At 66.8% G+C, this 21,877-nt stretch overlaps 1 protein-coding gene across 2 annotated transcripts; it reads right to left on the bottom strand.

Annotated features, from left to right (window-relative positions):
• Nucleotides 1-716: 716 nt before the first annotated feature.
• MICALL2 (MICAL like 2) lies at nt 717-21,698 on the bottom strand. 2 transcript variants are annotated; one of them, XM_060120496.1, is made up of 17 exons: nt 21,446-21,698; nt 13,071-13,119; nt 10,678-10,819; nt 9,742-9,899; nt 8,982-9,094; nt 7,988-8,761; nt 6,110-6,378; nt 5,150-5,243; nt 4,166-4,320; nt 3,575-3,739; nt 2,955-3,019; nt 2,746-2,869; nt 2,542-2,632; nt 2,359-2,432; nt 1,737-1,851; nt 1,281-1,327; nt 717-928 (listed from the first exon to the last, which is right to left on the bottom strand). In XM_060120496.1, the coding sequence occupies exons 1-17, from the start codon at nt 21,586-21,588 to the stop codon at nt 834-836; spliced, it is 2,673 nt and encodes an 890-aa protein (XP_059976479.1). In that variant the 5' UTR covers nt 21,589-21,698; the 3' UTR covers nt 717-833. The 2 variants fall into 2 exon arrangements, with proteins under 2 accessions (XP_059976479.1, XP_059976480.1); XM_060120497.1 differs by lacking the exons at nt 717-928; nt 2,359-2,432.
• Between the last annotated feature and the right edge of the window lie 179 nt (nt 21,699-21,877).

The following is a 21,877-nucleotide window of genomic DNA, read 5'->3' as shown; positions in this document are numbered from 1 at the left end:
GAGAGCCCCTGGGGCCCAGCACACTCGGCCAGGACCTCCCAGCCCTGTCCCTTCCAGGACCCTCGGGTCCTGACCCGGCCTGCCACCAGGCGGGGGAGGACTGGCACTTTGCCATCGCTGAGGGTCCAACGGGACCACCACGAAGGGCTCTGCAGTGGGTGCAGACAGCACAGGAAGACACAGCTACAGCGCCGTGCACAGGTGAGGAAGCTGACGCCCGGAGGGGAGGTTACTCCGCAGGTCTCCCGAGGGTGGGGGGCAGCGCCGCTGAGGACTCAGGGCTGGGCCGCGAGGACACTCTGCTCCCTCAGTCCTTCCCTGCACGGCCGTGGTCCCCCCCAGAAGTCGGGAAGGGCGGTGGGCCCCATTCCCTTGCTGGATGCCGGGAACTTGGTCCCAGGGCCCAGCGGGCCTCCGTCCTAAAGGTCAAAGTCACAGATCTTGACTGAGATCCCCACATGGGGGTAGGGCCAGCACCAAGTGCAGCTTCCACAGACCCGGCCTGTCCCAGCTCCTGTAAGGCTCATGTCCAGCCTGTCCATGCAGCCAGGTCAGGAAGTGGCTAAAATGCCTGTCTCAGAGGGCCCGAGCCAAGCCCAGAGGGTCAGCGTCTTCTCAAGGCCATGGGCACATCCACGCTGGTGCAGAAATGGAACGTGGCCAAGACCCCTGGGCTGCCCAGGAGCGCGTGACCACACGGGAGAGGGAACCCAGGCCACATGGTCAGTTTCTTTATTGAGGCTACTCAGAGCCCACAGAGAGGGCGGTGCAGGTCCCGCCACCCACATTCCTACCCCACCCGCGGGTGAAGGTCCTGGAGCCCCGCCAGGCAGCTACTCGGGGGTCCTGCTTCTGCTCTTCGGGGACCAGAAGTTGGACAAGCGGAACCTGGGCTTCTTCTTCTGGTCCCCACCACTCCTCTGCAGGTCTGGGGGACAGACACAGAGGGGTCACTCGCCCACCTGACGGCCGGTGCCCTGCGGCCTTCCCTGCCACCCGCAGAGCCTCCCGGGCCCCAGCAGAGCCCAACCCTCTGCCCTCCCCGGGGGAACCACCGTGCACCTGCCCTTAGAGTGCCCACTGGGCTGGGCACGGCTGGAGGGCAAAGAAGTCCCCTCACCCTGACCACAGGGCCATCCATGCTTCTTGGATCCCTCAAGTGATGGGTAACTCACTCCCTTAGGGTGAGCCTGCCGTGTGGGTCCCAGCACCCACTCCTACAGGACGCCCAACTCCCCCGGGGTCCAGCCCAGCCCCGACCTCCCACGCCACCCAGTCACCCAGCTTCCGGATCATGTCCTGCAGCATCTCGTCCTCCTGCTGCTCCCTGGAAGAGAACGGGCCGTGAGGACCACACCCACGGCGGGCTGGCGTCACACCAGGGCCCTGCGCCCACCCAACACCAGGGCACCTGCCCTCTCACCCACCCATATGCCACACCCTGGCACCACCCTCTCCCCTCCTGGGGCAGGTGCCTGCCCCCTCGGGGCCCAGCCCCTCAGCAGTGGCCTGGGGACAGGAGGGGCCTGGGCACACAAGAGGCCTCATCGGGGGAGAAACTCAAAGACAGGCTGCCGGGCAGGGCCTGCCCTCGGCCTCTGGCCCCACCTGCAAGGTGTACCTGGCGGGAATCCCCCTCCCAGCGATCGGATGATGGGGAGGGGACGGTTCTGAGCGTGAGGTGAGAACCTGGGCCCCTCCCCTGGGGTCCGCCCTCCCCTGGGCCCCGCCCTCGCCTGAGCCGGTCCTCATCCAGGAAGTCGATGATGTCACTGCGGTCATTGACAGTGTTCACATACTGCTTCAGCAGGTCCTGTTCCCGCTGCCGGTCCTGGGGGGACTTCAGAGCCTCTGCAGGGACCGCTGGCATCAGCCGGAGCCCTGCTGTCCCCACCCTGCTCAGGGACCCAGTGACCCCATTCCCCAAGGGCCAGGCTCCTCCACTGGAGGAGGGGGTGTGGTCTTGGGGCCTATGGTGGGCTCTTGGCAACGCTGGTTGAATGACTACGTGAGTGAGTGGACGAACCGCCGACGCCCCCTCCCCGCCCCCGCCCCCGTTAACTCGGTCCTCGCCACAGCTGAAGGGGGCGCTGCTAGAACTGCCCCCACTTTGCAGGGATGAAACCCAAGCACAGAGAGGGTGAGTGACTCAGCCAAGGACACACAGCCAGGAAGTGGAGGAGCTGAGACTCCACTGCGGCTCGAGAGAGAGTGCGCCATGATCACCTCCGCCTGGCAGCCAGCCGTGAGAGGGCCTTGGAAAGCCCGCCTCCGTACCCGCCTCCTGGGACTGAGCCCCCCTCACACCCCCTCCCATCTCCGCCGGCCTGGGCTCCACGCTGGGTGCGGGGGACGCACCCGGCTTGGCCATCAGCCGGCGCAGCTCCCCCTCGAGGTCTAGCTGCTGCTCCTCCAGGCGCTGATCCCTGGCCCTGCCGAGGTGACACGGATGTGAGCCTGGCCCGGCCACTGGCCTCCCCGCGCCAGACAGGCCTGTGCGGAGAGGAGCGCTTTCCGGGAGGCCTCGGGGGGACCACTCACTTGTACATCAGCTCGGACTCCAGCCTCAGCAGCAGCTGCTTCTCGTGGATGAGCCGGAACCAGTCCACCATGAGGGCGTCCTCCGAGGCGTCTGCGGAGAGGGGCTGGCTGGGCACGGGGCGGGCGGGGCCCGCGCGGGGCAGGGCCAGGGCCCAGGGTGGAGCTGGCAGAGGGGTCTGGGGAGGGGGTCGGCCCGGGGCTCACCCTCCTCGGCCGCACGCAGGCGCTTCTCCAGCTCCACACCCCGGAGCTCCAGGGCATCCAGCTGCCTCTCGATGTCCTGCACCTGCCGCTGGATCTCCTCCTGGGGCACGTAGTCACGGTGCAGCTGGGGATGAGGGCGTGGTGAGGGGGGTGTGGGTGGGGGCCCCCTGGGGCTGAGCCCTCACCCACCTGCACCCCAGCCTACTCACCCTGACCGGGGAGGGCACTGACTCGCCAGGCGGAACAGGGATGCCGGCCGGGCCCGAGGGCCTCCCTGGAGGAGGGGCAGGACGGGCCTCTTCAGGCACCGGCCCAGCGTGACCCAGGCGTGGTCTGGAAGGGGGCCCGACCCCCACCCAGCCCCATCCTCCCGGGACACCCCCTGCACCCCGGCTTCCCTGCTGCACCCAGCAGGCCCCTGGGCAGCCCCGGCTGGTGTCCAAAGGGCGAGAGCTCATAGACAGACCCAGGCCCCGTCCCCGAAGTCCCTGTGCCCACCTGGGCCCCTGCCCTCCTCCAGGTCAGCGGCATCGGACACCCTTCCCACCAGCTGCCAGGAGCAAACGCTCCATGGTCGCCGAGCGCCTGCAGGCTCAGGCACCAGGAGGCAGGGGAGGCCTCTGCTCAGTCCTCTCGTCCCTACGCTGAAAGGGCCTGGGGCGCAGCCTCCTCCAGGTGCGCGCGGCTGCTCGCCCCCAGGCTCGTCTTCCCTCCATTCTAGGCTCCGCGGGCTCCTATACATCCTCCAAACCCCCACCGGGCACATCCTCCTAGAGGAGCCCCCTTCATCTGCACCCCAAGCAGGAACCGGGCGCGTCCCTGGGCTGACCTCGTTCACCCTGGGGAGGGGCTTTCTCCTCCTTCCTCCGGCTCCAGGCAGGGGTTTCCTTCCCCGAGGGCTCCGGCTGAAGCCAGTTGCCAGAAACGTCCAAGCTGGCAGGGACCACCAGCTTCCTGTGGCGGGATGGGGACTGGAACGGGGAGGGGGATGCAGCTGCCCACGGGTGGGGGACAGAGTCACATGTCAGGTCAGCAGGCCCGGCGCCCGCCCCTGACTGCTCCCCTGAGCTGGGCCTCCCCAGAGGGGCACCAACACGGGGGTCAGCCCTCACAGCCACGTCCTGCCCGACGGGAGGGGTCATGTCCACGGGAGGGGGGAGGGGCAGAATCCTGACCCCCGACAACACACGGGGAAACGAGCCCAGTGGGTTGGTGACCTGCGCAAAGACGGCTGAGTGCTAAGAACAGACACGCAGTCACGCACGTGCACAGGCACGCACACGCGCATTACACATACACACCCACCCGCCAGGACCACCAGCTCCCCTGGCCAAGCAGGGCCACTGCCCCCAAGGAGAGGACCACCTAGACCCGGGTTGCCTGGCTGGGGATGGCCAGGGGGGCTTCTGTCTGGCATTACCTAGGAGGTTGGCCCCGACCGAGCCTGGTGTCCCGTCCGCTCGCACAGGGGTCAGGGTGATGCGGACACCCCCCTCGGATCTCCCAGAGACCTTCTGGGGTGCATCACCTGCCCTCGGCTCTCCCAGGACCTGAGGCTCCTTCAGCTCCAGAGCCCTGAATGGAAGGCAAGAGGTCAGGGGAGGGGGGACAGGCTGCCCAGCACCCCCGTGCAGACAAGCCTGGGGGAAGCATGCCGGCCCGAAGGAGAGGCCTCGTGGTGCCCCTCGGGCTCACGTCCCTGACTCTCCCACCTCCAGGAGCACAGGTGCATGTTGACAGGTGCACCTACATCACAGGTGTGAGCATGTGTTCAGGTACCCACAGCCGATGCACACATGGGCACCGGCCCCACCCCTACCTGGGACTCTGAGCATGCGTGACGGACTCCCACAGGGCACACAGGGCAGCAGACCCGGACCAACATGGGCTCAGTCTCCTGTGTGACCCCAGCGTCTGTGACTTCATCCGCAGAAGGCTGCAGTGGCCTTCTCTCCCTCTCCATCCTGAGCTTTCTGGGGGGGCTGCCCCCTCCCCACAGCGCATGGGGGTCCCAGCCCAGCACCAGGGTCAGGCCTGGTGGATGTGCACCAGCGAACGTGCTCGCATTCCCCAGGGCCTCCAGACTGGTTCAGAGCGAGGATACCGAGGGTCCTGATGGACCCTCCCTGACCTTCCAAGTCCAGTTACACAAGGGCACTTGGCCTGTCACTCAGGCCGGCAGGAGCTGGTTTCTGCTTCTACAGCTGACACGCACGGTGAGACGTGCACACAGCCCTGCTGTGGATGTCAGTTTGGGGGGGGGGGTGCTGTCATTCACCTGCAAGCACGTGTGAAGCGCCTACTGTGTGCCAGGCCCTGTGCTTGCCCCGGACGCAGGCTCCTGTGTGTACAAACCCATGGCACGGGCATAGGTCCAGCGCCCAGCAGACCACGCACCCCTCACCTCTCAGCGGGGCTTTTCTTCTCCACGGGCTTCAGGCGGGCCCTCCATCCTGCCGGCCCGTCCTCCTGGCCCTCCTGGGGGCTGGCACTTGGGCCTGGGTGGGGGTGGGGGGGTGTCTGCTGGGAAAGGCTGCACCTCCCCCACCCCTTCTTCCTGCTGCCATCCCACCCTCAGGTACCCCTGTGGCCAGCCTGGCTCCCGGGAAGGAGCACCGGCTCAGCTGGGGACAGGACTCCACCCTGTGCTGTGTGTGCCTGGGGGATTCCATTCACTGCCTCTCTCTGGGCCCCAACTTCCCCTGCTGCCAAACAGGCAAGGGTATGGCGGGTGAGCCCCAAGGATGCGGACCGTCTGTGTGTGGGGCGGTGACGATCTGCAGGCCTATCGGCTCAGGGGAGAGTGGCCGTCAGGCTGGAGGCTCAGCCGTGGGGCAGAGTGGGAAGAACACTTTGCGTGGTGTGTGCCGCCGGCTCAGCGATACCACGGTGCCCCTAAGAGAAGCCCCGGCACCCAGAAAGGACCAACTCTGCAGTTCCGCAGGAAGTGTCCAAAACAGCCCAGAGCCCAAGGCCAGGGCAGTCAGGGGGGCTTCAGGGCCTTCAGAGCACAGGGCCACCATCACCAGGACAGGGCAGTGATGACATGCACACGGACAGTGGCGGCAAACCCCACAGGAGAGGGGAGACCCCACAGGGCGCGGCAAAGAGGGAGAGTAGCACTGGCTGCCCGCCGGGCGCCGTCACCAGGGAACAGCGGCGCTGCAGGGACTGGGCCACGGGGCGTCCGGCAGGCGGGTGATGGTGACACAGGGTGACGGATCCCCAGGCGGGACCCCGGGAGCCAGACTCCGCAACAGCAAACCGTGGCAGAACCGCAGGCTGGGGAGAAGAGTGGCCGCGACGCACGGTGACAGCCTGGGCGCGGTGACCCCGGCTCCGCCCGCGATGCGGGGGCCCTTACCCTGGGCCCGCGGGGCCTCCGGCTTCAGCCTGGAGCCAGCACCCGCCCCAACGGCCCCTGAGGGTGCAGCCGAGCCTCTCCTGCCCGCCTGGGGCGGCGCGGACAACCGCGAGGTGCTGCCCACACTCGGCGGGGCCGGCGGCACGGTCCTCGCAGCGGGGCTAAGGGCCTGCAGAGACGCCGACTGTGACCGCTTGGCTGCTGGACTTGCGCCTGGTGCTTCGGATCTGGGATGGGAACCGGGAGCAGGGCCGGTGGCGAGCGAGGGCCTGTGGGTGAGGGCACAGGTGTCGGGCACGGCTGCATCCAGAAGCCCCCCCACAACCCCCAGGCAGAAGCCCCTCGGCCTACCCTAGCAGCTGCTCCCCAGTGCCCACCCTCCCCTCCCGAGGGGTGAGGCGGGCCGTAGGCAGACGTCACCCTCCTGTTCAAGCCCGGTATCAGCTGACATTAACACCCCCCCAGACCCACCGTGCCTAGGGCGCTGCCATGGGGTCTGCCCCCCGGGGCATCCCTCCTCCACCCACCCGCCTGCCCAGGAGCAGCTGGGCCTTCAGCGTGGAGGCCGAGCTCCATCCTGAGCCACATCCGGGAGGCCCGCACACGGCCACCCTGCGTCCCCCCACGTGCACACGTGCAGGAAGTAAGGCTGTCAGCAGGGCCCCCGGGCACCTCCGCGAGGCAGGGCGGCTCCTCCGGGGGCCCCGGGCCCCGTATGTGACCAAGTGCTCTCCCCCTGCTCCTCCGCCATCCCAGGCTGGGCTCCCAGGAGGGGCTGGGCTCCCAGGAGGGGCTGGGCTCCCAGGGGGAGCTGGGCCAGATGCACCCCCAGGGAGCACTCCCGGCAGAGTCCTTACACACCCTCACCCCCGACAGCCTCGGACACCCCTCAGCGCTGGGGTGGCAGGCGGGCCCGCTCTCCCCCGCCCTGTGCCCTCCCTGGGAGCCCCTGGCACCACCAGCTGGCCCAGCAGCTCCAAGCCAGGAAGGCCCCCCACAGGAGGGGCGGCACGAGGCAGTGGGCGCAGCCCTGTCGTCAGCCTGGTGTGGGAACTTGCTGGGCGACTGTACTGGGGCCAAGGGTGTCCCCACAGATCCCCACCCCCTGGAAGCTCAGGGTGTGACCTGATTTGGAAGCAGGCTCTTGGCAGGTAACATCAGGTTAGGACGAGGTCATCCTGGACTAGGGAGGCCCTGACACGGAAAACAAGCGCGGAAAGGAGAGGACAGACGCACAGAGAGGCCGTGAAGACGGAGGAGACGCGCGTCGGGGGCCGCGGGCGCCCCCAGGAGCCGGAAGAGGCAGAGAGAGCCCCCGCGAGCCTGCGGAGGGAGCGGCCCCGCCCACACCTGGAGTTCCGACTTTGGGCCTCCAGCTCTGTGAAGGAATAAGGTCCGCTGTTCCAGCCACCCAGGCTCGGTGCTGTGTCCAGCAGTCCCAGGACAGCAGCACGGCGACCCTCCTTCACCCCGTCACCCCGGCTGCTCCGTGTCCATTGTGCAGAAGGCACGAGGCCCTGGGCAGCCCCACCTGGGGGGCTCGGACCACCCCCGGCCTCAGTTTCCTCATCTGTGAAATGTGTCCTCACGTAGGACTCGGTGTGGCCAGGCCCCGGGCGGCAGCGTCACTGCACCCGTGCCCCCAAGCACGTCAGACCGGCTCTACAGTGTACAGCCACGTCCCCGCCCTGCCGGCCACCTGGCACTCTGCTCCCTTGTCTACGTCGCCACACTTCCCAGACGAGGACACTGAGGCGGGGCACAGGCAGCCCCGCCGTCACACGGCCCCGCAGGGCCAGAGCCCAGAAGCCCTCCCCGGCCGCCCCAGCCCCTCTGGCATCCTGGGCTCGCACCGCCTGCCCCTCTTTCTCCACCCACCTGCCGGGCGCCTGAGCGCCAGCCGCCCCCAGCTCGTGGAGGGCCTTGCGGAGGACGCTCAGCGCCTGTTCCCTGCTGCCATCCCTGGAAGGAGCGTCCGCTGCAGCTGGGGCCCCGCCAGCCGGGCCAGCGCGGGGAGCGGCTCCAGGCGTCTGGAAGAACCTCTCCCGGGCCTGCTGCGTCCTGGAGGACGATGGGGTCCAGGCCGGGGTGCTCACTGGGATCGGAGACGCTGGCCCTGAGCTGAGCTTGGTCTGAGGGGCTGCCCCTCCAGGGGTTACCCGGCCTTGTGGTGTGGCCGGGCGAGAGTCCCGGGCACTCGGGGTCACGGCGGAACGAGGGCTGCCTGCCGGCGACGACCACCCCGTCGGAGAGCTGTTGGTCACGTGAGTGCTGGCCTTGCCACCCACGGGGCCCACCGAGAGCCTGGCCCCGGCTGGGCTCCCCGCGTGGACGTGGGAGCAGGCGGTGGCCGGAGGGTCACCTGCAGCCGGACGGGAACCTTTGGCAGTCGGGCTGCCCACCACAGGCTCCCACGGGGGCAGCCTGGCCTTTGGCCCTGCGTCTCTCTGCCCGCTCGCCTCCTGGGCCTTCTTCGGGGATCCAGGGGTCTTGGAGTCCATGGACAGGGCTCCAGGCCGCCTGGGGGTCAAGCCCGGCAACATGGGGCCAGCAGAGGCGGTTCCAGGGTGGTGGCCGGAGCAGATGAAGACGCCGGGCTCTGCTGTGGCCTTGTAGGCCCCCGAGTGCAGCGTGTTGGAGCATTGCTTACACCTGGGGTGGGCGGGGAAACCAGAGGGGGCTCCAGCCACAGGCGTGTTCACTCCAGCCTCCCCAGGGCAGGCACACGTGGATCCCGGGTGCCCTCGTGCAGGTGGCGGCTCACTCCACACACACCTCTTCTCCCAGGCTCCCCCAGGGCCCTCGTCAGGGCTGCTCATCCCGTCAGCACGCACGTGGGTGCGCACTCACGCGCACACGCACACGGGCCCACCTGAAGCAGCTCCGGTGGTACAGCTTCCCATCTGCCAAGTGCCGCTGCACAAGGTGCACGTGCTGCCCACAGACGCCACAGGTGCTGCTGACAGAACCAACCGCAGCCTGGCCCTGCGGGGGGAGCCATTGACGGGCCGGCCCCACCTTCCCTCCTCACAGCCACCCCGTCAGGGGCCAGAAGATCCCACTGTACAGACCGGAGAGTGGAGGTCCCAGAGGAGGCTCGTGCCCAGGCCACCGGACTCTGCATTCAGGGTCTCCAGCCTGGCCCAAGGGCAGCGGGCTGGAGGCTGACTTTGGGGGTCTCCGGGAGCCAGGAGACAGGTTCTGGCACCTCCTATTCCCACCCCAAGGTGCAGAAATCCTACCCAATCCCCAGTACCCCGCCCCAAGTCATCACCCTGTCCCGTCTCCACCTCACTTTGCAGGGCTGGCCTGGGAGTGCAGGACATGCCCACGTGCTCTCCTGGCCCTACGGGGCGGTGGGGGGGTAGCCTAGGCAAGACACCTGCTCGGGGCCCTACCTGGCCTTCGGGGCCTCCCTGGCCTCGGTTTACCTGTCTGTACAACGGGGATCATCTCCCGACCACCACTCGGGGAGCCAGTCCAGGGGGCAGCTGAGGCCGTGTCTGGGACCCTAGGGGAACCCACCCCACCCTGGGCACTGTGGGTTAGGGACACTCAGGCCCAAGAGCCCCACTCAGTGGAAGCTGGTGGAAAACACAAGAACCAGAGGGAGGGCGGGCCAGGGCACTTACAGCCTTCTGCTGGATGGTGGGGTTTGTGCTGACCGGAGATAGCGGCTGCCCCCGGGCTGGGGTGGGCGACGGCCTGGCAGGTTGGGACGGGGCCTTCTTTCCAGACGGTTCCTCACTGGCGTCCGACAGGGGCCTCTTCACGCCGGCCATGCCCCCAACTGGCACGAGACACACAGGGTCAGGGGCCCCGGCCCCGCATGCTGGCTCTGAAAGACTCTGGGGCCACCCCTGGTCCGGGTTCCCTGGAGGTTCCCTGGAGGTGCCAGTGCCCAGCCCGGAACATGGAGCGGGGGGTGGGGATGGGCAGCCCCTGCTTTCTGGGGGCCGGGGAGGGGGGAGGGGTAGCCCCCGTGAGCATCCATTCCCAGCAGGGGCCTGGCCTCCCCCACGCTCCTCCCCTCCGAGAGCCCCGATCTGAGGTCAGGGAAAAGGCACTTTCTGTTTTTCCACCAAGCAGGGCTCTAAGTCAGGCTGGCCGTGTGCCCAGAGCGATTCTGGGGATTTCTAAGCATTTCTAAGCCCGGGTGAGGCCTGTCGGCCTGGGGCGGGGGGCTGGCGCTGAGCTGCTGGTGCACAAAGTGGCTGGAATGATGAACCCAGGCCGGCCCCTCCCCTGACCGGCCTGCTCTCAGCCACACCCTGCCAGGGCCAGTTGACCATCAGCAGCACGTGGGGGCCTCTGCAGCAGGGCCTGGGAGCCCACACGGGGTCAGCCACGCCGCCCGAGGCGAGAGCTGTGCGCACAGAGAGGGTAAGGCGGGGAGCTGGGTGTCTGCCCAGTGGACAGGGAGGCGGACGGCTGAGCCTGCTCCAGCAGGGGCAATGGGAGGCCTGGGGGCCTGGACCCCGCTTGTCACTTGCAGCAGGACGTGGAGGAGGTGGCGGCATCCACGGCAGTGCTGGGTGCGGGCTGGGGGGCCACGCGGACCCACTCACTGGGGGAGCGCCCGTGGAAGTAGTTGTAGTACTGGGACACGTAGGTCAGGATGCTCAGCCGGTCGGGCACCTTCAGGGCCACCATGTCCTCGGCGTCCAGCAAGGCCGGGATGCCCAGCTGCTCCTCAGCCACACGGAAGGCCTGGGGGGAGGCGTGGTCAGTGGGGTGGGCTGGGAGGCCCCTCCCCCACCTCGGCCAGGCCACCAGCTCCCCCGGAGGGAAGGTGGGAGGGGCCCAAGGCAACAGAGCCGCTTGGAGCCCAGAAAGGTCTGGGTTCAAGGTTCGAGTTCTGCTCGGCCCGCATGGCCTCCCTGGCCTCGGTTTACCCGTCTGTACCATGGAGAGCACAGCCCAATCACAGGATTGAAGGAGCTCTGGGGCCCATCCCGGCGGGTCCTCGGTAACAGCAGCTGAGGCCACGGCCCGGTCCTGAGGGGGCCCTGCCCAGCTTGGGCTATTTGCTTTGGGACTTCAGCCCCAGGTCAACGTGGAGACCCCTCAACGGCCCCCACACGCCTAAATCTGTACGCCCCTGGCCGACACCGACCTTACAGGTCAGGGGGCAGCTTTCTCCATGGGAGGAGCCTTCCCCAGGCCAGGGGGGACACCTGTGTCCTAGGAGACAAAGCCCAGCAAGGGACACTCACTGGGCGGGGGTGGGGGTGGGGGTCGGCTCCCCGGGTGGGATCCCCGCCCCGGGGGTTTGTAGATCTCTGCTGCTGCTTCTTCCCCACCCCTGCCACAGCTGATTCCTCTGCCCCGACTCTGCAGTGGCCTGTGGGGGCTCCTCCGCCGTCCCCTCCCTCCCTCCCTCCCTCCCTCTCCTCCCTCCCTCCCCCTCCCTCTCCTCCTCTCTCCCATCCCCTCCTCTCCTCCCCTCCCTCCCTCTCCTCTCCTCTCTCCCCCTCCCTCCCTCCGCTCCCTTCCCTCCTCCCCCACTCCCCTCCCTCCCCCTCCCTCCCTCCCCTCCTCTCCTCCCCTCCTCTCCTCCCCTCCCTCCCTCTCCTCCCCTCCCTCCCTCTCCTCCCTCCCTCTCCTCCCCTCCCTTCCCTCTCCTCCCCTCCCTTCCCTCCCTCCCCCATCCCTTCCTCCCCTCCCCTGCCCTGCCAGCCCAGCCGGGCTCCTGCCTTCACACTCTAGCCCTCCCCTAAACTACCAGGACCCCCACCTCAATCTCTGTGCATCTAAGCCAAGGCCCCCACAGGGACCCCCCGCCGCCCTAGGAACACAGGCCTCCTATTGCCTCTGAGTCCTTCCAAACACTGACTTGGCCAAAAGTTCGTCTGGGTTTTTCCGTAGGATCTTATAGTAAAACCTGAACGAACTTTTCGGCCAACCCAACATACCCAGAAGCTGGCCACTCCTATAGCACAGCAGCCTTCAGAGAAGAAGCCAAATCCCCCCACACCCCAGCCTCCTCTCTCTGTCCCGGCCTCCCCGCCGCCCATCCACCCTCTGTCCCAGCCTCCACCCCAGCCACCCGCCCCTCTGTTCCTGCCGCACCCCCCTTGCTCCTTCCCACAAGCTTGGTGCCCTCCAGCCCCAGAGCCTTCACCCCAGCAGCCCCCTCTCCTTCGTCTTCACCCAGCATCCCTGCCCCTCACCACGCCCCCACCCCACCTCTTCCCTGCGGCTCCCGTTCCCGCCCACATGCTAGCCATGGTCAGTGTGGTCCGACGACCCTGTCACGGTGGACGCATCCTACTCTGAGCCATCCACGCATGGCTAGTGAGTGCCTGAAACGTGACCAGTGCAGCTGCGGAACTGAATGTGTCATTTTATTTCATCTCAGTTAAGTTCAATGTAAATTCCAATCGCCAGCGCTGAGGGTGCTGCCCCCAGACTCGCAGACCTGATGGGGGTGGGCGTCCTGCTCACGGCTGCACCCCGGCAGGGACCACAACGGAAGCGCAGAGAACATGGGCCAAGTTTCTGGGCATCAGCCCCGTGGGGTCATGGAGCTCATTTTGCAGCAGGGAAGCTGAGGCGGGCTGGCACGGGGTGGGGTCCCACAGCACGATGGCTGGGCAGGACTTGAACGCAGCCAGCCTGAGAGCGGGTCCATCCCAAGACCCAGCCGGGGACCCTGTGCCACAGAGCTACCTCGGAGCCTGCTCTGCCTTGGGTGGGAAGGAGGGTCCGGCCCTCCCCTCCCCTCCCCACCAAGAAAAAGAGGGACCAGGAGGCCTGGCTATGAGATCAGGGGCTATTCTGGGGAGCTGGGGTTGCCCAGCTCGGGACAGGCTGTAGAGCCCAGCGGCGAGTGCCCAGCCTCCCTCTGCCCACCTATGGGCAGCAGTGACTCTGCGGCTACCCTGGGGGAGGTTGTGCCCACTCGGGTCCCTGGGACACGGGCTGGGGACGGTGCAAACCGGGCTGAGAAGGCACTCACCAGTTTGTTGTTCTCGTAAATGTTTTCCTTCCTGAGGGCATCGAAGTTTCTGGAAAATTAAAATACAAGTGTTCAAAGTAGCTCAGGGTCCAAGAAGGAAGGGAGGGGCCACAAGGGCCTCAGATGTCATCTTGCCCAAAGGGGGAAACCGAGGCCAGGGGTGGGGCAGTGACGGAACGAGGTCACACAGCGACCAAGAGGAGGGTAGGGCTGGGCACCAGGCCTCAGGCTCTGGCCCTGCTCTGGGCCCGGGGATGCCGTCCAGCACCTCCCGAGACCTGGGCCCCAACGGCCCACACAGGCCCCCGGCTGCAGACTCCACCCCTCGCCCTGCAGAGGCCAAGCCCCACCTCTGCGCCGCCCAGTTAGGTGTAGCTGGAAGCGGGCCCTGGGTGGCCGAGCAGGCGGCCCAGCCAGGGCCCAGCTTGGGGTGGGCTGCATCCCCCTGGGCAGCTCACGGGCCTGTGGGTCACGGGAGGCCGATGCCCTGGGGTTGAGGGGCTCCTGTGGGCAGAGCTCCACGCTGCCCACCGGTCAGGGCGAGCCGGGCCCTCGGTCCACCTCCTGGTTCCCACCACTGCTTTATGTACCCAGCGCCTCCCATGAGCGCTGCTGTGCTCAGCTCTTTAAAAGTATCGACTCGTGGGCTTCCCTGGTGGCGCAGTGGTTGAGAGAATGCCTGCCGATGCAGGGGACGCGGGTTCGTGCCCCGGCCCGGGAGGATCCCACGTGCCGCGGAGCGGCTGGGCCCGTGAGCCATGGCCGCTGAGCCTGCGCGTCCGGAGCCTGTGTTCCGCAACGGGAGAGGCCACAGCAGTGAGAGGCCCGCGTACCGCAAAAAAAAAATAATAATAAAATAAATAAAAATAAAAATACCAACTTGCACCTGCAGACGCCGTCAATGCCCCCCTCCCACAGATGAGGCGACATGGCACAGAAAGGCTCCATGACTTGCCTGAGGCCACACAGTGGGGGAACAGGACCAGAGCGGGGACTATGGCCCCAGCGCCCAGGTGTTTGGGGCTCGAACGTGCCCACCAGGTGCCCAGCCGTCCTCCCGAGGGGGCAGACCCTCAAGGCTGAGAATATTAGAGCCCCCGGTGCCTCCCACACACTTGACCACAGGGGTGCAGGGGCCCCAGGCCCGGCCAGAATGGTACGCCTGCCCAGGGAGGCCAGGAGCGCAGCGATCCTGGAGGAGGAGAAGGAGGAGAAGCGCAGCGCCAGCTCCAGGCCGGTCCCCGCACTCCACACACACGCCCGGCACAGCACACCCGGGAGGACGCTCTGACCGGAAAACACAGCCAGACCCCAGCAGGCGGCCGGCCCGGCACCGGACGTTCAGCTACGCGGCCCAGCACCTTCGGGAGGGCTGGTTAAATACAGATCTGTCTGTCTGTTCATGTCCTGGGCGGCAGCCTTGCCACTCTGGGGTCAACTGGTTTGTTCCGGAAGCCTCGTGGCACAGGAGAGAGCTGGGGGCAGGGCAGGGGGGCCGCATCCCGACTCCTCCCGGCCGTGCTGTCTGACCCGGGCGGGCCCCCTCTTCTCTTGGGGCCTCAGGGTCCCCGTCTTGAGAGGGTGACCGTGGCTTCTCACGGTGAACTTGACGGTGCTGGCTCAAGGCCGGGCAGGTGGCGGACAGAGGCGGGGAGGGGAGACCCTGCGGCCACCTGGCCTAGGATGGCCTGGCTCCCAGCCCTGACCGTGCACTGACCCCACCTCCCTGACCCTGTGACATCCCCGGGAGGCCTATTACACAGATGAGGAAACTGAGGCTGGGGCAGCGGCTGGCCCTTGGCCACACATTGGGGGTGGGAGGAGGACAGGGGCTGCAGTTTGCCCACCTCCCGCCTCAGGGGCCCCATCGGCCTCCAGCTGCCGTTCATCAACCTGCCCGGCTCTTCGGGAAACCTCCCAGTTTCCGCCTGGACCACCTCCCAGGTAACATGTTCCAGATGTGAGACCACCCCAGGAGAACAGAGGGTGCTTTGTGCCCAGGACAGGACGGCGGACAGACCTGTCTGTGGGGGACAAATGACCAGAGGAGTGGGCGGGTGGGCGTGGCAGCCCAACGCCCAGCGATGTCCGCGGGCACGTCCGCCGCCCCGGGGGGGCCCCCAGCCACGCAGGCCCCTCCATCCTCACTGACTGGGGTCTCAGGAGCGCCTCTCCCTCCCTCCCCCCACCACCCCTTTGAAAGCTCAATCTCTTCTCCAGACCTGCCCAGGGTCACTGACCGAAACGGCCGTGTCCTCAGCAAGATGCCCGGTGCTGGAGGGCAGGATAACAAGGTCTGTTTTGTCTCCAAACAAGGAGGAGAAGGAAGCCCTCTGCGCCCCCGCATTGGCCTCGGTCCCCCCGGGGGGCTGCAACGGCTCCGTCTCGCGATCTGGGGCAGCAGCTGCCCCCAGCTGCCCCCAGCGCCCTCTCTGCCTGCAGACCCAGAGTGAGGGTCTCAGAGGGTCTCAGCGTAAATCGGGGCACCCATGACGCAGGGCCAGCCCCCCTGAGCAGGGTCAAAGGCGTGCTGGCCAGAGGGGGCAGAGTTGCCCTTCCACTCAAGTTCAAGGACCGCCACCCTCAGCACCAAAGCCAAGCTGCCCCCCTGGACCCGCAAGGCTCCACGGCTGGGCCGGAGTAGCCGGGCCAGTCCCAGGACTACCACGCCCCTCCCAGGCTGAGCTCCCTCCAAGCGCCCCGGGGCCCTGGCTCCCGCTGCTCCCCGTGCCCAGAGTGGCCCTGCCCATCTCCCCGAGGCCTGAGCTCACGTCCCCTCGGCAGGGGGTCTCGCCAGCATCCACTCGGCCCCTGAGAGCTGTGGGGCCGGAGCTCTGAAGCCAGCGGGCTGGCGGAGACGGGCGAGGGGTCAGAGGTGCCTCGCAGATGCCTTCAGAGAGCGCCAAGGAGAGGCCCGCCCGTCCCCGCCAGGAAGCCCACGGGACCAGGTTTCCGCCAGCAGGCGACCCCCCATGGGATGGGCTGAAGTGTCCCCCAAAAGAGGCCTGATGGAGTCCTAACCCCCACGACCTCAGGACGTGACGTTTTCTGGAAACAGGGACTTTACAGAATCAAGTTAAAGTGGGCCACTGGGGGGCCCTAATCCAAAATGACTGGTGTCCTCACAAACAGGGGAAATTTGGACGCAGAGATGTGCAGAGAGGGAGGGCGAGGCAGAGGCCTGGGGAGCAGACAGCGTCCGCACACCCAGGGCGGAGGCCCCAGGAGCAACCAGCCCTGCTGACACCGCCCTGGGCTCCTGGACAGAACGGGTGGAAGGCTCCTTTCTGTCGTCTCAGCTGCCCGTTTGCAGGACCTTGATCAGCGGGCCTCCCGGGCTGATACCTTGGGCTCACCTCAGGGAGGTGGCCGGCTTGTGTTTAAGGTCTTGCAGGATCAAACTGCATCAGCATCTTCATCCGAGAACCTGCACACCGGCGGGCAGGGACCCAGGGCACCCTCCCCAGGTAGATCATTTTTTTAGGTGAACTCCTGTATTTAAAATCAGGGATATTCTGGGAATTCCCTGGTGGTCCAGTGGTTAGAACTCCGCGCTTCCACTGCAGGGGGCACGGGTTCGATCCCTGGTCGGGGAACTAAGATCCCACGAGCCGCTTGGAATGGCCAGAAATAAAAATAAAAAAATAAAAATCAGGTATGTTCTGCTATGACTCCAAGGTACCTGCCTGGGGCCAGGCACACAGCTGGCACTCTGTGAACGCTGCTGATGAGTTAGTCTGTCCAGTGCTTGCTGAGTGAGGGGCCTTTGGTGGCATTTGTTTACTCTTTCAGCACCGGCCTAATGAATGAGCTCACTGGGTCTGTGTGCCCTGCCCTGGCCGGCGCCGGGCCTGGCTGAGAGAGCCCGAGGCTCGCACGGCCCCTCCCGGCCTGCTTCCCGCCGGCCACAGCTGACCAGGGCTGCTGACCTCCTCCTGCCCCCAACGCCTCGGGGGCTCTTGGGAATGTGTACCCCCTTCCAAATTCCTGGAGAGCTGATCTCACGCTGTTTATTTCCTGGAACTAAATGCAACTGCACGGGGGTGGGTGCTGGGACTGGGGGTGGAGTGGGGTGCGGGGGGAGATGAGAGAAGCCCAGCCTCTTTTCCGGGCATCCCCAGCACATCTGGAGTTAATTCCACCAGGAAGGGGAGCAGAGAGGGAGAGTGACAGACAGACAGACAGAGAGGCTGAAATACAGATGGAGGGAGACATAGGAACCAAAGTGCCCAGAGATGAGACAGGAGAGCCCATAGGGCAGAGGCGGGGGGTGGGGGTGGAGGGGGGGAGGCGGGGCTCAGGGACAGAGACACCAAGGCAGACACTCTGCAAGAGGCCAGGGAGAGGGTGGACAGAGCCAGGGGGGAGTGGATGGAGGAGGTGCCCGAGGCGAGGCGGGGAGGAAAGGTCCCCCCTGCTGCAGGCCTTCCTCAGGCTGGCGCAGACCCCGACCCCGGCCAGGGCCCAGCCAGGAGGGGTCAGCCCAGGGCTCCTGCAGTGGCCTAAGGGGGAATCAGGGGGGCGTGGGGCCCAGCCACAGGCCCTCAGGCCAAGAACAGAGGCCTCTGTCCCCAGGTGGCTTCCTGCTGACCATGAAGCCAGCGTGGGGGGGGGAGGCCAGCCCGTACCCGGGGCCCAGCCCACTCTGCTCTGGCCCAGGAAGCGGCTTCTGGGTGCGGGTCTCCGGGGGTGAGTCTGCTGACACCCCACGATGGGTGCGTCTCCAAGAGCAGCCAGGGAGCCGCCCCCCACTTGTGGCCCAGCCTGGCGGGGGCCCCAGAGCTGCAGGGAAAGGTCAGGTCGTCCCCCACGGGGCTGAGGAGTCGGGGAGGCCCAGCGAGTTTACACAGAACCCACTCCCTGAGCCCCGACCCCTCTGCGGCTCCCACAGAGGGCCGGCCTCCAGCACCCCTCCCGCCCCAACGGCCCTGGAGAAGGAAGCCCAGCCCCTGCCTCTGGGAAGGGCTGCCGCCCTGGCGTCTTGCCTGCCCACCCTCCTCCCGCCCTCCCGGCCTCCTGGAGCTTCAGTCCCTCCTGGTCTGGCTGGAGGGGAAGGAACACTCCAGCCCCACAGGTTTACTGCCCCGAGGCAGGAAGGGTGTGTTTGTTTTGCGCGGTTCCTGCAGCTCACCTGGCTGCTGGGCTGCTCAGCAGATGTGGCGTCACTGGGGAAACAGACCCTGCGGGCCGGCGGGCACCTCCAGGCCCACCTGCAAAACTTACAGCTATGGGGTGGGCACCTACAGCTATGGGGTGGGCCCGGTGGGCCGGCCAGGGGCGGGGTGGGTGAGCATGAGACCCGCACACCTGTCTGTGTCCCCGGGGGGCGACCACTGCAGGGCACAGGTGAACTCGCAGATCCCAGTAGACAGAGCCAACAGGAGGACAGCCAGGCAGCCGGAGCTCCCACCCGGCGGGCTCAGCGCCCAGCTCCTCCTTTCACGGCCGCTCCCCTCCACTGGGGGCCAGGAGGAAACAGGCTCACAGGAGCAGAGAAAGGGAAGGACTTCCTGGTGGCGAAGCTAGGAGACAGGGAGACAGGATGTCCACTTTCCTGCTGCCGGAGGGTCTTCACAGGATGGGGAGGGTGGGGGTGAGTGTCACCGGGTCTGAGCTCGGGGGCTCCCCTGGGAGGACGGCCACCCCACGAGGTTCCTGCGTGTTTCCTCCCCCTCTTGCACCACTGGGGGCCAGTGGGGTGGCTCAGGGCTTCTTGGTGAGACCACCCCTCCCCCAGCCACCAACTTGCCCAGAGGCATCGCTGGGACCAGAGGTGGCGGAGGGGTCTCTAAGGCACAGACACAGGCCCGTGACACACGTGGGCCCACACGCACGGGATTCGATCAGCCGGTACCTGTGGAGCCCCTTCTGGGCCCCGCCGCGCATGGGAGCCTGACCGGCTCTCCACTGCGGCCTCAACGACTGTCCGCAAACTGGGCGCCTTAGAATAACAGACATTTATTCCGTCCCTCCCAGTCTGGAGGCCAGAAGTCTGACATCAAGGTGTCAGCAAGGCCAAGCTCCCTCCGGAAGCTCGGGGGGGACTGTGTTCCTTGTCCCTCCCAGCCTCTGGTGGCCTTCCCTGACTGTGGCCACGTGCCTCCATCTCTGCCCCCGTGGCCTCCTCCTCCCCTTGCCTGCTGCTCCCAGGCACCTGCAGAGCCCTCACCTGGAAGCAACGGCCATACTTGCTGGGCCCCAAGCAGACCTCCCTCATCCACAGACCTCCGACTGCGTGCTGTTAACTACTGAGCATTTGTCACGTGCCAGACGTCCTCCAGGCACGGGGGACACAGCAGTGAACAAAGCAGACAGACATCCCCACCCTCTGGAGCTGAAAGTCCAGTGGGGGCAGGTGACCATTGACCAAGCCAGCAGTAAGTGAGATAACTCACTGCGGTGTGCGAGGGTGCGGCCTCCTCCTCCTCCTAGCGTCCTCCCTGCCCAGCCTTCACCACCCTCTGGAGCTGCCTTGAGCTTCTGTTCATTTATCTGTTTGCTGTCTGTCTCTGTACCCAAACCGTCACTCCCTGAGGCAGGGGCCAAGGCCACCCGGTACAGTACACAGTGCTGCGTATACAGCAGGCACTCAATAATGGTTATGTGAACTGCTGTAAGACATCAGCTTGTGCCAGCATGTGGAGACACCCACATGTGCAAGCCTGTGATCACCCGCGGGCAGTGCGTGCTGGGACGGGTGCACACACACACACACACACACACACACAGGCCTCTAACCCCAGCACAGCTGGGAACAGATGGAAGCTCCCAGGACTCGGAAAGGCCCCAAATCTCCATTTACACCCGCACGGCGTCCTGAGGTTGCTGGGCTGGCAGAGGGCGGCACCCTCTTTCCCGCCAATGGCAGACTTCTCCCGCTGACCCGGTCCGGGCTGCCTGGGGTCAGCCACCAGCCAGCCCCCCGGGGACCCTGCCTGCCCCAGGCTCCACTACCAGTCCGTCTCTCAGTCTCCAGGACCCCGCACCCCGGCCCACCACAATCAAAGCTCAGCTTCGGGTGTTCAGAGTGGAAGCGCATGCTGCCCCGACATCTGGCTCTGAGGGCAACTAAGGCAAATCCGCAGGCAGGGAGCAGAGAGGACTCCCCACGCGGCTCCACAGATGCATTTCACAACCCCAGGCGGGAGGAGGAAATCCATGCAGGCCTCTTTCTTAAGACTAGCTTCCCCATTGAGGGCGGTGCTTGGGGACAGTCCCTGGGGGTACAGCGGACATCTGGGTGCAGGGGACGAGCCCCATGTGCCAGCCCTGGTTCTGCCTGACATGCTCTGTGTCCTGAACAAGGCTGTCTCCTCTCTGGGCCTCAGTTTCCCCGTCTGTACAGCAAGAGGCCCAAGGGCAGCATGGAGAAGGTGCTGCCTCTGGCTGCTCCCAGCCAGAGCCCTCCCTGGCAAACACGCTCCACCCACCCCTGGTTCCAGCCATGACTTTTCAGAACACTTTTAACATTTAACAAACAACATGCTTTTTCCAGGAGGCGTCTTCCAAGGACACCCTTCCTGAGCGTCCATCCACCCAGCCCAGGCACCCTCCCTGGCAGCTTTACTCATTGTGAATTCTCACGAGGCAGGGGGCCAGGGCCTCACAGCACAGAGCTGTCCCAGCAAGCCGGGTCCCAGTCACAGCCAAAGAACGTTTGCTGAGTGAATAACAGACGGAGCGGGTCCAGGGCGGGGACAAGATCTGGCAACAAGGCAGGGCCAACCTCCCAGCCTCGACCCCTAGACCCTCCTGGGGGGAGATGACCTAGCCCCCTCCCCTCCCCACCTCCCAAGGCTCCCATCTTATGCCCCATCACCCCAGGGTAAGGAGGCCCGGGCAAGGGGACCTGGGGGGTGGGTGTCTCAAGCTTCCTGCTCTGCATTGGCCCCTCCCCCACAGTGACCCTGGGCTGCATTCCTAAAGGTGCCGGGACAGGCTGGGGGACGGCCAGTACCACACAGTAAGACCCGAGTGCCCCCCACCCCCTGATCTGGTAGGTATGTCCCAGGACAGTGGGGGTCTCAGAGGGCCCAGAATATGCTGGCCCTTTCCCAGGGAGACCGACGGGGAGGGCTGGCTGTGGCCAGAGCCCAGGACGCTGGCCTGACTCATGGACTGACTAAGCCAGCGGGGGCGGCCGCACGTCCTGGCTCCGGCCCAGCTCCACTTGGTGGCCGGGCAAACTGAGGCCCTGCAGGGACCACGGGGCGGGCGTGCCTGCAGGGTCCGGCTCCGCTCGGCCCCAGAGCGTTCGTCCCACCAGGCCCCGGGCCGGGAGTTCTGACCGCGGCCCATTGCCCCGCCCCCCGTCCGAGCAGCCCGGCCTCAGTTTCCCCGCCGGAGGCCGGCGCGCGGGGAGCGGGCGCACTCACATGAGGTCGGGCCGGTGGCGGTGCAGGATGGCGCAGAAGGCCAGGCCGTCGCGGAACGACGTGGTCATGTTGGTGATGCTCACGTCCCGATAGCCCTCGCACTGCTGCCGGCACCACTGCTGCAGCGCTGTGATGGCCGCCATGAGGGCAGCGGCGTGCGCCCGGCCGGCGCCGGGGCTCCGAAAGCGCTCCCGGGGGCTGAGGCCCGGCCCGAGCCCGGGGCAGACGAGGAGCCCGCCCCAGAGCGCCGGGAGGACTGGAAGCCGGCGGGAGTGCGGCGGGAGTCAGCCCGCCAGCCCCTGCCCCCGGCAAGGCCACGCCCCCCAGGCGCCGCTCCTCCCGGCTACGCCCCCGCCACACAAGACCCCGCCCCATAAGGTCCCACCCCTCCTGGCCAGGCTCCGCCCCGGAAAGGCCCCGCCCCCGAGCCAG

The sequence above is a fragment of the Mesoplodon densirostris genome, chromosome 16, assembly GCF_025265405.1.
Source record: "Mesoplodon densirostris isolate mMesDen1 chromosome 16, mMesDen1 primary haplotype, whole genome shotgun sequence".
In the NCBI taxonomy this organism is placed as follows: domain Eukaryota; kingdom Metazoa; phylum Chordata; class Mammalia; order Artiodactyla; family Ziphiidae; genus Mesoplodon; species Mesoplodon densirostris.
The sequence above is the reverse complement of the archived record's forward strand: the minus strand, read 5'-3'. Positions and strand labels throughout refer to the sequence as shown.